At 30.9% G+C, this 17432-nt stretch overlaps 1 protein-coding gene, 1 non-coding gene and 1 pseudogene across 2 annotated transcripts; 2 read left to right on the top strand and 1 right to left on the bottom strand.

Annotated features, from left to right (window-relative positions):
* Positions 1–2161: 2161 nt before the first annotated feature.
* TRNAN-GUU lies at positions 2162–2235 on the bottom strand. The gene has a single exon. It is a non-coding gene; the product is annotated as a tRNA-Asn (tRNA).
* Positions 2236–5789: 3554 nt separating this feature from the next.
* On the top strand, positions 5790–6416 carry LOC120160249 (signaling peptide TAXIMIN 2). The gene is made up of 2 exons (XM_039170662.1): positions 5790–5969; positions 6157–6416. Exons 1-2 carry the CDS (start codon positions 5872–5874, stop codon positions 6278–6280), a joined length of 222 nt encoding a protein of 73 aa, XP_039026593.1. The 5' UTR covers positions 5790–5871; the 3' UTR covers positions 6281–6416.
* A 2687-nt stretch (positions 6417–9103) lies between these two features.
* On the top strand, positions 9104–16146 carry LOC120160482 (annotated as a pseudogene).
* Positions 16147–17432: the final 1286 nt, after the last annotated feature.

Raw genomic sequence — 17432 nt, 5'->3', positions numbered from 1 at the left:
TCTTTAAATGCTAGCCATAAGAATTAAAAACTATTTTGTAAACTTCACAATTAGCCACTGTCCCAGTAATTTGTTTCTACTTTGGTCACTAAATTATATTTTTTTGTAAAATCATCACTATTAGCGTGTTTTTCTTTTATTTTAGCCATCGACAATTAAAAGTCAATTACTTTATTTTATATATTATCTTAATGTTTGGGACACTTCGATTGACTCGACATAATATTTTGGGGACATTCAATAATTCAAGTCAAATTTAAAGTGTTATAATTTAATAATATTTATGTTAACATTTAATAAGATGAATATTGTATACATGCATCAATTAAGATTAGGGATGGATACTGGTCGGGTTTCGATCATCCTGACTCAATCCGACCTAAAAATATACACCTTTCATAGGATATGAATTATTTTTTTCAAATAAAATTTAAATTCGGCCCAACTTAAAATAATATATATAACAAATATTACTTTTAGTTAATAAAAAGTAGGGATTTAATTGAAAAATAATAAATACATGAGTATTATTACAATTATTCTTAAATCTATAAAGTAAAAGTACAGTTTTTCGAGTCAAGTCGAATCAGATATTTTTCACTCTAAATCTAAACCTGGCATGACCCAAAAATAATCTCTAAAAAGCCCGACCCGACTTTTATTTTTTTTAAATCGACCCGAAAGAGTCTGGTCAGGTCATAACCTATTTGATTCGAGTCGTCTGCTCATCCTATTAAGATGAATATAAAAGATGTTATTGCAATAAGAAGAATAAACATAAAAACTGGTTCCTTCGTCCCTTTACAAAAAAAAAGATGAATATAAAATTTTTATAGTCAATGAATATACAATTATTTTTATCGGAAGAAAAGGACACTATTGTAAAATAGACTGTAATAATCAAACAGGAATAAAATGAAAAGTTGATTGTGTCATGGATGGATTGATGTTTTAAAAACAAAATCGTCTTTGATTGATGTAATCATCGAATTAAATATTACTCTCCAAGATTAATACAATCTTTCAAAGACGGTTAACCAATTTTTTAAGTGTAAATCAATAATATTATTCTTTTCGGTAAAAAAATTCAGCATAAATAGTAGATAATGGTCCAACTGACACATTTTCGGTAGTACCATGAAAGAGGACATAAGTGTCTCAATACTAGTGTCCTAGTGCAGGCATGGACATGTTCTTCAATGGGTCCTCACCATAACAATAATTGTTATTGCACCTAAATCTTTACAATTACTGATTATTATGTTGTGAATATCATTCTTGTTTTCTCTTTCAAAAATATCTTTTTCTTCACTAGAGTTCTCCTTCAACCACACTTCACACTAACTAGAGATGTTAATGTTCGGAATAAGTTGGATTAAATTTATATTAAATATTATAATAATTTTAGTTTGGTCAAATTAGATACACAAGTCCTAAATTTTACTTGTAGCTGTTCATAAATCGTAAATAATTGACTCGAGTTTATTTAAGTTTAATTTATTGTTTTAGTTTAAATTTTTCAAAAAGTTTATGTATTATTTTAAAATTAAAAACTTAGTCATCGTATTTAATTTTTACGATATTAAGATGTTATATTCTATTTGAAAATCTTAGTCATCTCACTAATTTGTATGTAATTTTATCATTAATTGCATACTTAGTAGCTAAAGAGGTAAAATAACTTTTTTGATCCTCTGTGTTTATAATATTTTTAATCAATTTGACCCTTTGAAAAACTTTAAACTCAGATGATTGAAAAACTATATTATTCAATTAATGATAATTATCTATTCATTTTCATATATTGAGGATCAAATCAATTTAAAAAAAGTGAACATAGTTCGTTTCGGACTTTCAGAGAGATTACGTTGAATTTAACGACTAGTACAATGCTAAAATTTAAACGTTTAAATGTTTTATTAAAAAAGTCGATACATAAGTTCAATGACTAATTGTATAGTTTACCTTTTTTTTAAATGGTACATCAACTTTTCATTAAAAATAATGAACATATATTATTTTATAATTTCTAATAACTAAGTGATCTAACTAAAAAATATCATATAGTTGAAGAACCATATGAGTTTCATGTTGTTTTGGGCTTCAAACATAGTGCGTTAAATTTGGGCTTTAATCCAACACGGAAAAACTAACCAAAAATCGCTAGAAGGAGGGCTTGAACCTCCGACCTTGTGGTTAACAGCCACACGCTCTAACCAACTGAGCTATTCCAGCTTTGCTTATGGGTTTGGAAAACAATATTTTTCATCATTTATTTTATTTTAATTTTGAGTTGGAAATTTATTTCGTTCTTTGAATAATCTGGATATAAGGTAATATCTACCGACAGCAAGGGCGAAACTAGGAGTTTATTAAGGTGGACGTTATAAATATTTTTTTATTTTTTATAAATATAATTTTTTAATTGAGGGAGATGGATAAATTTTCTTTTATTTATTTTTCATATATATATATATATATAAATATATACTTAAAAAAAATTCGCAAGAACCAAACCAGCATTATAACAATATTTTTAAAAAAACTTTTTAACATTTTTTTATATATTTAATGTAAAAATATTTTTAAACTAATTTATTTATCTTTAAAAAAACATTGACACTATTAAACATAAACTGACACTCATTATTCGTTTTATATAATTTCTAAATTTGGCACCCAAAATAATTCCTCTAAAATTTGTACCTCAAAATTATTTTTCTAGCTTCGCCCTTGGTAGTATTTTTTTTTAGAATTTTTTAATATATTAACAATATATACACATTTTAACATAATTATTTGAATCCATGGGCGGACTTTCGTGGGGTTAAGAAGAGTCTTGCCCCCACCAACTTTTTTTAAATATTAATTAATATTAAAAAAATATATTTAAAAAAATAAATTTATCAAACTCTCTTCAATTAAAAAAATATATTTATAAAAAATATATTAACGTTACTGTAATAAATTTCTCCATCCCTACTTGAATCATAACTTTTTTTAAAAAAAAAAATTGTTCGTTTTGTCAGTGAGACGATGGGTTCAATTTTTAAAAAAATCACTATCTAAAAGAACCCATCTAGAAGTATATGCGAAAACTCTGCGCAGGTCACCCACCACCACGGAAACGTCAAAGCCCACCAAAATGGAAAATTTCAATTAATTCCAAAATTTTGTACCAATGTGAATATCAAGATCAAGTCTCCACGCGTAGGGATGTATATTTATCCGAATTTAATTTGATAAAATTAAACATATATATATATATATATATATATATATTAAAAATCAAATGTTAGATTAAAAATTATAATTGTGGGCACATATGTGTAATGTACAATGTTATCACAAAATATGATACAAAAATTAAATGATTAATTATGTTACATGTTTCATAAGTATTAAAATGTGATGAAATTAAAGTATATATAATACAAGTTGTATTTATAATTTGGTGAGAGACTAAATATTTAATTTATATGAAGATGTAGTAGCTCCTACGAAATATGTTAACTTGTATTACTCTTATTTTATCAAAAAGTTTTTACAGTAAAAGAAAAATTATATTCTTGGAAAATTAAAACCAAAGAAAGATTCAATGATTTCAACTTATAGATTAATTTAGGTATGCTTTGCATCTAATACTTTTTTTTTTAATGATTTGACATGATTAGATCCTAATTAACTTTTATATTTATTGCGGTTTGGTTCTAACACCATATTCAAATTAAATTAGATATTTTTAAAGATAATATCAAGTCGAATTTAAATTTAACGTAAAAATCATCGATCTAATAATATTATAAATACTTCTTATATAGCAATAATTATATATCTCTTTTTATAATTTTTAATTAGATATTTATTTTATATAGTAAAAATAAATATTTTTATATATTTTTATCAGGCTGGGCTCACGTTCTATCTCAAAAATCAAATCAAAATTTTAAATAGAATGAAATTTTTATAAATTTAAATTGAACCGAATAATGTGCGAAAAGATATTATTTTATTGTAATTATAAAAATAATTTTGTCGTAAATGTTATTTTTAATAAAAATAGTTAAATTATTTTTGAAAAGATATTATGTAACTAATATCATATTATATAATAATTTTGTTTATAAAAGTCAATTATTTAGTATAAACACTAACAATAAATTTTATATAAATAGAAATTTTATAATTATTATTACACGTAATGTCTAGAAATAATTAAAGAAAAGCTTGTACCTAATCCTTTTGACATACACGAGTCAATAATCCCAACACAAGGAAAGGTTCCAAAACAGCTAATATTACCTCATTAATTATTCCTATTGTATTTGTCCATTCACAAATTATAAAAAATATTGATCTGAGAAAATTATTTAAGAATTATATATATTTTATAGTAATTATTAAAGTTATTTATGTCATTTTTTAATAATTCTTATCAAAAAAAAAAAAAATTTACTTTTAATGAGTATTAAACTTACGATTTAAGGTGAAAAAAGTGTTAGCCGATAACTTTTAACTATCTGCTTTATAAATTGTTGACTTATATTATTATCTTTTAAATGTAAATGATTTTGATAAAATTATTCTATTCTATTAATAAAATATTTTTTATGGTTAAAATCATTGATAGTTTTTAGGTTAATGTACACAAATAGTTTCTCGACTATAGGATGATGCTTTATTGAGTTTATCGATTATTAAAAGTTACAAAATGATCATTCGACTATTTAATATGTTCCAAACTCGTCTTTTTCCGTTAAAAAATTGACGTCAGTCTGAGTTGAATGTTAACTTGATTATTGAGATATGATAAAATATAAATATAGAATCTAAAAGAACTATCACTTCTCAGGCAACAAGTTAATAGTCTGCTTAGACAGTTGCGAATTTTTTAATAGATAATGATTAGTTTGGAACATACTAAATAGTTGGATGATCATTTTATAACTTTTAATAATCGGATGATTCATCAAAGCAACACCCTATAGTTAAATGATTATTTTATAACTTTTAATAGTCGAATGATGCACAAATCATTACCCTACTTTACCCTATTTTTTAATAATATTAATAGTCAATGACGATTATTAACGACTTTAGTTTGATTTGAATTTCAAATTTTGGATCATTAGAACCGTAATAAGAAAATTTAAAATTACAAAGATAAAATTATTTAAAAAAACACACGCGATCATGAAAATAATGAGAAAAATATAATAAATTCTTAAAAAATCTATTAGAGATGGAAAAAATACCAACAATCATTTAATATAATAGGATGAGATATTGATTTATTTTTTTTGTTGTCCTCACAGTTTTAAGGGTTTGTATTGACTAATCTGGAACGACTTGCAGCACACAAATAACTTCGGTGGGTAAGTATCTCAACATAGATTTTTTATAAACATAAGGACTCAAACTCGAGACTTCGCTTAAGCACTATCAAGCTGATTACCACTTAAATTAACCATTGTTGGTTGAGACATTAAATTCTTTTAGTAATGTCAAAATTTTAAATTTTAACGTTATGAATGAAGTAAACTGAATTGAGAGACTAATTTATATAATGAATATATACAATATCTACTTTGGATTAATTGATCAATTAATTAAATACAGAAGATTAAAAGTTAAAAAAATATGTATTTTAAGGGTTAATTTATGATTTAATACAAAAATATTTCACATTTCATTAGGGGTACTTCAGTCATTTCACCCGGTAGTTTCTTTCCGCGTCGGCCATTGCCGAGTAAGAAATTTCCTTTTATATTGACTTCATTCTGCGACTTCAAAATTTCAAAATCGTCTCTCAATTTTAAAACTCAGAAACAAAGAAAACCCAGATTTCTTTTTTCTTTTTTGGAAAGAAAAATGGGGGATTGCAGGCCATTGGGGTTCTTACTGGGACTTCCTTTCGCCCTCATTGCACTGGTTTTAGCCGTCGTTGGAGCTGTTATATGGGTTCTTGGGTAAGCCTTTCTTTAACTTTTTACTCATTCTTCTATATATTTTGTAATGATTCACATAGATCGAAGGTTTTACAAACCAGTAAAAAAATCTGGGGTTTTTTCCTCCAGTTTTTGTACTGTTTGAATTTGAGTGAAAAAATAGTGTTTAAAATTGTGGGTTTTTTTATCGGGAAATTGCAATATGCAGGACCATATTGAGTTGCATTTGCCCATGCTGTATTTGCTGTGCTGGACTTGCGAATTTCGCTGTGGATCTTATCAAGCTTCCCATTAGAGTTCTTAGATGGTTCATCGATCAAATCCCATGTTGATTAATTTGGTATTATTTGATTCTTTTCTTTTTAAGTTTGTGATTGTAGAATGTAGATTGTTAGACGATGTGATTTTATGAACGCCATTGTTGTTGATGATTAACAAAGCTTGAGAATTTGATTCTTGAGTGCTTTCTCTTTTTGTATATTCTAATCTTCTTTGCACTTTTTTTTTTGAGAAAATTTAAAATTCAACTTTTTATTTTAATATATGTTTAACAAATTAGTAGGGTTAGATTTGGCTAATTTTCGAAATAATATTTATTTAGTTAAATAACATCAAAATAATATATTTTTTAAAATGACATTTTTTTTTATAAATATGCACGATGTATAAACATTTCTCAAAAGACGTGATTTAAAATAAAAGAAATAATAATAATAATTTAAAAATCGTAATATTAGGATGATTGGTTTAAGTTGTTAGTAGTTTAATATTGTTTAAGTAGATATCGAGTTTGAGTTATTGTGAATGTAAAAAATCTTCTTTGAAAAACTCATTTATCAAAATTAAGTGTGCGATCCGAATCGGTTTAGATTATTCAGGATGAAACCTTAAGAATTAAAAGAGTAACTAAAAAAGAATTGTAACGTTAGGAAAGACATGTCCTACGAATTGTGTTTTATGAAAAATATATTTGGCTTGATGTGTCTTATAAATCAATATTAAGCGATTGAAGATAAAAAAAACATACATAAACATTGTTGTCATCGTTTGATCTTACTCATTTCTTTATTTATACTAATACGTATCTCGATAGGTACCTCATATATTTTTTATTTTTAAATAAAATTTATATTTTCTTTTACATGTTTAGTTATTTTTTTTCCATATTGATTTTTTATACCATTGTGTTACGTGTAAATAAAGACACAAATATACTATTTTTAGGCTTAATATCTAAATAAGTGTATAAATTATATCATTTTTTTCTTGAATAGGTGTCTACAATTTTTTGTCCATCCAGGTGTCTAACGTTATAAACGTTATCACTTTAGGTGCTCAGGCCGTCAACAACATTAATTTTCTCCGTTAAATGACACGTGTCACAATAAAATGATTTTAAAATTTTATATAAAATTACATTTTTTAAAAAGAAAACACAAAAAATTTGAAATAACCATAAAACTTTAAAAACCTTCATTTCAATCTCTAAACCCACGCAGATCGCCACCCTTTGTCGTCGACGAAGCTACACCCGACCTCACCTCCCCCTGTGACTAAAACCCCTATGAAACCATGATCGATTGGCGACGAATCGACGTTTTATACCCCACGAACGCTAGGATAAAAATCACGATTTCGACAGTCAGTCGACGACGACTACGACGGCGTATAACTATATGGCAGAGACTACGTCAGTGGGGGTGGTCGTGGCGGGAAAAAGTGACGGTGCGAGATTAGTGTTAAGATTTGAGGATTTTGAGGTTTTTTGTAATTTAAAAGAAATTATGATTTTTATAAATATAATAATATTTTTAATATTTTAAAAAATAAATTTTAAAATTACCAGATTGTGAAACGTGTCACTTAACGGATAAAACTAATGACCGTACGTCCCGGGCACCTAAAGTGGTCACATATGTAACGTTAGATACTTGGATGATTCAAAAAAATATTGTAGGCACCTACATGAGCAAAAAAGGTATACTTTGGGCACTTATTTGGGTATTAAGCTCTATTTTTATGTGTTAAAGAAAAAATTATTTTAAAAATTAAATTTAGAAAGTAATATTTTAAAAATTATTTTTTAATGATGATATTTATATAAAAAGATATAATCTCATAAAATACTCTTAACATTTGATTATATAATCACTTTGTCCCAAAACACAAATACACTATTTTCATAGGTTAAAGAAAATATTATTTTAAAAATTAAATTTTAAAAATATTAATTTAAAAATTATTATTTTTAATACTTAAATTTCGATAAATAATATATAATCTCAAAAAATACTCTTAACATTTGATTAAATAGTCACTCTACCCCTTATTTTTTTTTTAAGAATTTAGCCTCTAACGTTTCATTTTGGGATAAAAATCATTTTGTAAATGAAAACTGTAAGTTAATAAATGATTAATGCTTTAGAATAAGACCTTTCTAGTCTAGAATAAAATATTGAATGCTAAAATGCTAAAAAAAAAATTAAAAATCAAAGTGACATGTTAACGTTGGTTGTATGCCTAAAAAAGTCCTTTTCAACTCTTAGACAAATCTAATGAGAAGACTCTATTTGCAAGGGAAAGACATCATCATGGTTAGATATGTCTTTGAGCACCATACCATCTCCATTTCTTAGTAAATAAGTATTCATTATTTGTATTAAATTCAGAATCATTTGTTAAACTTTTAAGGGTAAATTACACCAGATGACACTGAACTTTAGATCGTATAACATTTATGCCACTAAACTTTTAATTTCTCTAATCATAACATTAAACTTTAGTTTTAACTTCAATTATATCACTGTATCGTTAAATTTTAATGGCCTGATGATGTGGATAGATCTTTTAATCACTGTGACGATGTGAACAAAACGATATCGTCTTACAATCGGAAAAAAAATATAACCAATGTTAGATTTTTTTTATTCAAGGGTTCAGTCGAATGCTTAGAATATTAAGATCAATTTAAAATTTGACCATGATTTCTGGACTAATCATGCAATTAATTCAAATCATTGGAGCTTGGAGGTTGATATTCCAGCAACCTTCAACAATAAGCTGTCCCCACGTCTCAAAACATCATAGCCATTGATCTCAATTGCTTTTAAGATATATTATTTGGCAAAGTTGAATTTAAAAGATAAGAATTTAAGCTTTCGATTGAAACCAAAAATGATCCCAGAGTCGCAAAACAAAAGGATTGAATATTTAAGAGGGAATTGAAGAAACAGAGAAGCTATGGGGTTGGATTATTACAAGATACTCAAAGTAGATAGGAACGTAAACGATGAAGACTTGAAGAAATCATACAAAAAATTGGCTATGAAATGGCATCCTGATAAGAATCTATCAAATAACGAAGATTCCGAAGCTAGATTCAAGCAAATCGTTGAAGCCTACGAGGTACAATATTGAAAAGCTTTTTTTGATTCGTTTTACAATGACGGCCTCCATGTTTTTGCTTCAGTTTTATCATGTTACTGAATTAATCATCTCTGGGTCTCATATTATGATCTGGGTGTTTATGATTTTCTGTTTATTTTGTGTATTTGGATTGTTGTGTTTGATTTTTGTAAGGTTCTAAGAGATCCCCTGAAAAGAACAGTGTATGATCAGTACGGTGAAGAGGGTCTAAATGGTGCAGCGGCGCCACCGCCGGCACCCGGTGGTATTTCCTTCTTCTCTGCTGGATATGGACCGACGACGTTCAGGGTCAATCCACAAAATGCCGATGATAAATTTGCTGAGTTTTTCGGGTACTCTAGTCTGTTGAAAAATACTTCTGATTTCATCTATATATCAAATGTACACAAATTACATATTTATAGTTTTAATACTAATGTAACTGCTTCTAACTGACTTCTAACAAACTCCTAACAACATAACAATATTCAACTAATTTACTATACTCAACACTCCCCCTCAAGTTGGGTTGTAAAACACATCTTTTACTCCCAACTTGGATAAGAGATATTCATGTTGTGAGACTCCAAGTGCCTTTGTTAGAATGTCTGCCTGTTGTTCTGAGGTTGGAACAAACATTGTCTGAATCAGGCCCTTCTGAATTTTTTCCCTTATAAAATGGCAATCTATCTCTATGTGCTTTGTTCTTTCATGGAACACTGGATTGGCTGCAATCTGTAAGGCTGCCTTACTATCACTGTAAATCTTTGTTGGCTGGTCATTGTTGACTCCAAGTTCTTTTAGTAACCCTTTCAACCAAATAAGTTCTGAGGTTGTTATGGCCATACTCCTGTACTCAGCTTCTGCTGATGATCTTGTGATAGTGCTCTGTTTTTTAGACTTCCATGAGACTAATGACTTTCCCAATTTGACACAAAATCCTGTAACTGACTTTCTTGTCATGGGACAAGTTGCCCAGTCCGAGTCACAATTTGCTATAAGCTGGCAATTGCTCTAAGCCTTTAACATAACTCCCAAACCAGGATTCTTCTTGATATATCTAACTACTCTAAGAGCAGCTTCCATATGCTCCCTTTTGGGTTGATGCATAAACTAGCTCAAATGCTGAACTGAGAAAGTTATGTCTGGTCTTGTATGTGTTAGATACAATAACCTTCCAATAAGCCTTTGAAATCCTGCTTTATCAGCTAAAAGAATTTTTCCTTGCCCTTGATGTTGTTGAAACGAACTATCATAGTCCACTGTAGTAAACTTGGTATTCTGCTCTAAAGGTGTTGTTGCAGGTTTTGCACCACCAATTCCAGTGTCTTGAATCAACTCAAGTGCATATTTCCTCTGATTTAGAAGTATTCCTTCCTTTGATCTTAAAACTTCTAGACCAAGAAAGTACTTCAACTCTCCCAAATCTTTCATTCTGAAATTCTTATGCAAAACCTCTTTCAACTCAACAATCAATTTCACATCATTTCCAGTAATCATCAAATCATCAACATAAACTAAAAGCACCACAATATTAGTCCCATGCTTCTTAGTAAACAAAGAATAATCATATATACTCTGAACATATCCTGCTAAAAGTAGAGACTCAGTAAGTTTGGCATTCCACTGTCTTGAGGCTTGCTTTAAACCATAGAGAGACTTTTGTAGTCTATACACCATATTCTCCCCCTGACTACAAAACCCTTGAGGCAATTCCATATAAACTTCTTCATGTAAGTCCCCTTGCAAAAAGGCATTATGAACATACATTTGCCATAAAGGCCAACTAAAAATGGTAGCAAGAGCAAGGACAAAACGAACAGTTGTAAGTTTAGCAACAGGAGAGAAGGTTTCTACAAAGTCAATCCCTTCCCTCTGATTATAGCCTTTAGCCACAAGTCTGGCCTTGAACCTCTCAACTTCTCCTGAGGCTTTGAATTTTACTCGAAATACCCACTTACACCCAATGCACACTTTTCCTGGAGGCAAAGAAACAATAGACCAAGTTTTATTTAACTCAAGAGCATGAATTTCCTCTTGCATTGCTTTAACCCAGCGAGAATCAGATTGGGCTTCTTGAAAATTCTTGGGTTCAAGGGAATTAGAAACAGAAAATACAAAAAGATTGTGTATGAGGTGGTAGATGTGAATAAGAAATATGGTTAGATATAGGATACTGACCTGGAAGAGAAGTGGATTGGAAGGTATGAACATAGTCATTCAACCAAGATGGAGGTTTAGAAACTCTAGAAGAAATCCTAGTAGACACATGGCTAGGAACAGAAGCAGGAGGAATAATGTCTGTAGCTATATCTGTTGAAGCATTAGGATGGTCTGCTGAATTAGGAGATAAAGGAACAGGAGAAGATTCTGAGGAATTTGGTCAAAACAGAATCTAAGGAAGTGGTTGAAGTAACTGGTGAAGGGAATGAAATTTGTAAAAAATCAGAATCAGAAATGTGAGGATTAGGAGGGAAAAAAGAATGATCAGAAGATGCACATTTAAAGGGAAAAACATCTTCATGAAAAACAACATCTCGGTTAACAAAGAAGGTTTTTTGTTCAAGATTAAAGAGAATATAACCCTTTTGAGTTGTAGAATAACCTAAGAAGACAAATGGAATGGCTTTTGAAGAAAAATTATCCTTATAATGTGGCTTAGTTGCATAACATAAGCAACCAAACACTTTAAGATGAGACATATTTGGAGATTTATGATAAAGTATTTCAAATGGTGTCTTCCATTGAATCACAGAAGATGGAAGCCTATTAATTATATAACAAGCAGTGAGTACACACTCACCCCAAAATTTAAGAGGTACATTGGATTGAAAACGTAAAGCACGAGCAACTTCTAAAATATGCCTATGTTTTCTTTCAGCAACCCCATTTTGCTGAGGAGTACCAATACAAGAGCTTTGATGAATAAGGCCAAGAGATGAAAAAAAAGGAGAACATTCAGAATTGAAAAATTCAGAGCCATTGTCACTCCTAATTATTTGAACTAAAGCAGAGAATTGAGTCTTAACCAAGGAAAGAAACTGTTTGAGGGATGAAAGGGCATCATTTTTATGCTTCAACAGATACAACCAAGTCATTCGAGTGTGATTATCAACAATGGTTAAAAAGAAACGATGTCCACTATATGTAGAAACCCTATATGCACCCCACAAATCAATGTGAATAATTTGAAATGGAACTGAGGACCTGGAAGTGCTTATAGGAAAAGGCAACCTAGGCTGTTTAGCTAAAGGACAGATAGAGCATCTGTGAACTAAGTCTTGCTGAAGTTTAACAGAGTGTAGAAAATCTATTTTATTCATCTTAGAAAAGGCAGCATGCCCTAATCTAGCATGCCAAATACATGTATTGGACTTGATAGAAGCCATACAAGAAGCAGTAAAAGAAGACTGACTTGAAGCATAATACAAACCAGAAGCAAAAGAAGACTCAAAGAAATATAAGCCTTTTGATTCCCTACCAATCCCCTTCATCTTTCCAGTGGAGAGATCCTGCAGGAGACAAAAACTGGGATAAAATGTGAGGAAACAATGAAGATCTTGAGTAAGCCGAGACACTGAAAGCAAATTATTTCTAAATTGGGGAACAAACAAAACATTCTCAAGTTTATAGTATGGAGTAAGGAAACAGGAACCAAGATGGGTTACAAGGACATGTTTACCATCATGAAGAGTAATGAACCGTGTGGATGAATCACAAGTAGTAGGACAATCCAAGCTCTTAAAATCATATAAAATATGGTCTGTTGCCCCTGTGTCAATAATCTATTTAAGCGAAGCATTAGATTGTATGGAACTATTAGGGAAGATACCTGCAATATTAACCGCAGAATCTGATGGCTTTTTCAACAGCTGCATAATTTGAGTGTATTGCTCTTGAGTGAACACTGGAGCAGAAGGCATAGCACTTGAACTAACAACATGATTAGAATAAGCAGATGTAGACAAAGAGTCAATATAAACACTCGAATTGGCCACAACATTTTCTTTCTTCTTTGTGGACTTGTAATTCGGGGAAAATCCGATCAATCGATAGCATTGATCCTTCTTGTGATCCTTAATTTTGCAGTAGGCACAAGTTCCAGAGAAACGTCTACGATCAGGAGTAGCAACAGAATTGGAAAAAAATGCTTATGTATCATTAGCAGCAGCCACCGAGAGGTGAGACATTTGAGACTCTTCTTGAATCATCATGGAATAGGCTTGATTCACCGTTGGCAGAGGTTGCATGAGTAAAATCTGACTTTTAATTGCTGAATAGGAGTCGTTTAAACCCATCAAGAACTGAAACAGCTTCTGTTGAACGAGATGCTTCATATTCTGCTGGGAAACTTCGCAATCGCAGGCAGTGAAGGGAATCAAGGACTCGTACTCGTCCCATAACATTTTCAAGCGAGTAAAAAATCCAGAAACAATAGATTCACCTTGACAAAGAGTAGCAATCTCTCTATGCAAGAAAAAAATACGAGAGCCATCTACCTTATCAAATCGTTCCTGTAGATCACTCCAAATAGACGCAGCGCTGGAGGCAAATACCAGCCCAGTCGACAAATCCTTACTGACGGTGTTCAGAATCCAAGAGAGAACCACCGCATTGCACCGATCCCACTGGACTTGTAAAGCGTCGCTGAAATCACTACACTGACAAGAACCGTCAATAAACCCTAGCTTGTTCTTGGCCAGCAATGCAATCTTCATCGAGCGACTCCAGATGCTGTAATTGTCTAACCCGACGAGTGGTTGAGAGACGAGGAGAAGCCCAGGCATATCAGAAGGATGGAGGTACAGACGATGAGTAAAATCAATTTCCTCAGTAGAAGGCATGTCGAGAGAAAAAAAGGAAGAGAAATTGGGGAGAAAAGAAATTACACGAGGATGGGCGAGTATGAAACAAAAATAGAAAAGAGTGCCAAAAAAACTAAAGAAGCAAAAGATAGAGGACCGAATTTAGGCTGATACCATGTTGAAAAATACTTCTGATTTCATCTATATATCAAATGTACACAAATTACATATTTATAGTTTTAATACTAATGTAACTGCTTTTAACTGACTTCTAACAAACTCCTAACAGCATAACAATATTCAACTAATTTACTATACTCAACACTCTAGTACTTTTGGTGGTGGAGTAGGTGGTCCGAGGGGCTCGAGTTCGAATTTTGGCGATGATATTTTCAGTTCTTTCGACGGCGGCGGAGGCACAAGAGGCATTCGATTCTCGGGTTCGTTTTTTCGAGATGACATTTTCGGTTCAATGCACCAAAGTCTCCCAAGAAAAGTAGCTCCAATGGAGAATAAGTTGCTTTGCAGCCTTGAAGAGTTGTACAAAGGGACTACCAAGAAAATAAAGATTTCTAGAGAGATTGCTCACATCAGTGGGTAAAATATCTTTTATTTCTCAGTTTGATTCAATTACATTGCTTCATTCTAACACTATGATGCCTTTATCTTTGTATATTTGCCTTCATCTAAGGTTGCATCAGACGTAAATCAGAATGAGGACGGTAACGATTTTGCGAATTTTCGGAATCCCCGGAATTGAACATATATAAACGAATGAATTCCAAAGTGAGCTGATCTAGTGTATAGGAGTTCGATTGTGAGTAATTAAGAGTAGATTTTGCAGCTTTGGTCATATTTTCTCATTAGCTTTTTCGGTTTAAAAGTTAACCGAAGTCTCTTAGCGAGCACCATATCTATGTGCACATTGGTTCTTATCGAGGCTCCTATGAACATGGAGAGAATGTATAGGTTTAGGGACCGTTTTCGTAGTTTGTTTAACCTTGTGCATGCAAGCAGTCCTTTTGGAGGATCAATATAGTCTATTTTAAGTAATTTCGTGCTAACATACCGGACTTTAGTTTCGGAGTGTCTCCTAGCGAGCAACATATCGATATGCACATCAGTTCTTATCAAGGCTCCTATGATCATGGGGAGAACGTATAGGTTTAGGGACCGTTTTAGTAGTTTGTTTAACCTTGTGCAGCTAAGCAGTCCTCTTGGCTGATCAACACTCTCTTTTAAGCAACATACCGGACTTTAGTTTCGGTTACCCAGATTTACTTATTGCAATACGTTTTCAGGAAACATTGTTTCTGTGTTTTTGTGTGCATGCATGATTTCTTGATGCAATGGAATTCAATGGTAAATTTGCTATTTGTATATGTGATATGCAGGAAAACCATGCAAGTGGAAGAGATTTTAACCATCAATATGAGGACTGGATGGAAGAAAGGCATGAAAATCACATTCGCGGGGAAAGGGGATGAACAACCAAAAGTTACACCGGTCGATCTAATATTTATCATCGACGAGAAACAGCACAATGTGTTTACTCTGGATGACAACGACTTGATCGTCGCACAAAAGATCACTCTCGTCGACGCCTTGTACGGTATTACGTTAATCTTGCTACCCTGGATGACAGGAATTTAACCGTTCCAATTCACAATGTAAATCATCCTCAGTACGAGGAAGTGGTTCTGAGGGAAGGGATGCCTATCCAAAAAGACCCTTCTAAGAGAGGAAACTTGAGAATCGAATTCGACATCAAGTTCCCGACACGGTTGACGACGGAACAGAAATTCGGGCTCAAGAAAATCATGGGTCCTCGACACTGACATTCGCTTATGTTGTTTGGTTCTTTACATTTGCTGCTTGAGAGATTACTGGTTTCTCTGAAAGCTCCCCACATGTATGCTTGACAACAGGAAATATGGTTTGCATTGTTACGTTTGAGAGATTAACGGCGCCTGCAAGTAACTTAGAATATATCCTTATATAAATTTATCTTAACATTTGATTGACCAATAAATGCTCGTCGATAATGCGGTAAGTATCACATCATCATTTTAAGTATACTATATGTCACATTCACTTTAGATACTTATTATATGTTACATCATCACTTTAAACACATTACATTGACTTATTAATATGCAACATGTTTGACGAAAACTCTTTCTGGATATATAGTATTTGTCAATTTAACCAGATATCATTTTAATTTAAAATAAAAAGTTAAAGATTAAAATGCTTATAAAATAAAAATCAAAATGATTATTTAATAAACAGAAAATATGATGATTGATTATCTACGGTGTTTATGTTAAATCAACAATTAACATAAATATACATATTTCATTGATTAAAATAAAGGGTAAAGTACACAAATAGTCATTTGACCATAGGGTGATGTTTTATTGAGTCTCTTAACTATTAAAAGTTATAAAATTATCCTAATCGGATATCCTATTAGATGGAGAGGTCTCGTTTGAAGACTTTGATTGGTAGAAAGTTGGCAGTTTCAATAAGTCCGATATGAGGGAGTATTGAAAGTTTCCGAAAGCCGTCTCGGAAGGTTAACAATGGTCATTAAATGTTTTTGTTTAGTTTTTTGGTTCGAAGATAAATTTTATTTTTAATTGACGACATATAAAATAATTTAGTAGTTTATTTTATTATATTTTAAAAATATATGTTATCAATAATATCCGTTCAAATCATGACAAAATATATAAAATGGGGATTAAAGAAATTAAAAATTTTAAAAATCACATAATCGATACTTACAATATCCGTTCAAATTTCTCTCCTTAATTATTTTTTATTTTTTAATTTAAAAAAAGAAATTAAAATATTATTTGAATCAAAAAATATATAGATTATCATTTGATATATTAATTGCTAAATTTTTATTTATACAAACGTGGTTTTTGTTTCATCATCACAAATTTTTTGATTTTTTTTTTGTATACAAGATGAGAACAAAAACCAATTACTGTCTCAAAACTCTTGCACCATTTTTGTCAGCTCTCAACAACTCGAGTAGTTCAATTGGAGCCTCTTGTAGAAACGAAGTTTCTTGTTCTTGAAGCAGTGCAAGGTTAGCTAGTTTATCAGCGCACTTATTTCCTTCTCGCCGTATATGTCTAACTTCTACAACCCAACCTTCCTCCATTAATTAAGAATTCGTAACCGTTATTATTAAGTATTATTATGGGTAAAGTCGGATTTTCCACCAATCTAAATACATTAAAAAATAAATTATTCGATA

The sequence above is a fragment of the Hibiscus syriacus genome, unplaced genomic scaffold, assembly GCF_006381635.1.
Source record: "Hibiscus syriacus cultivar Baekdansim isolate YM2019G1 unplaced genomic scaffold, ASM638163v2 tig00111392_pilon, whole genome shotgun sequence".
NCBI lineage: Eukaryota > Viridiplantae > Streptophyta > Magnoliopsida > Malvales > Malvaceae > Hibiscus > Hibiscus syriacus.
The sequence above is the reverse complement of the archived record's forward strand: the minus strand, read 5'-3'. Positions and strand labels throughout refer to the sequence as shown.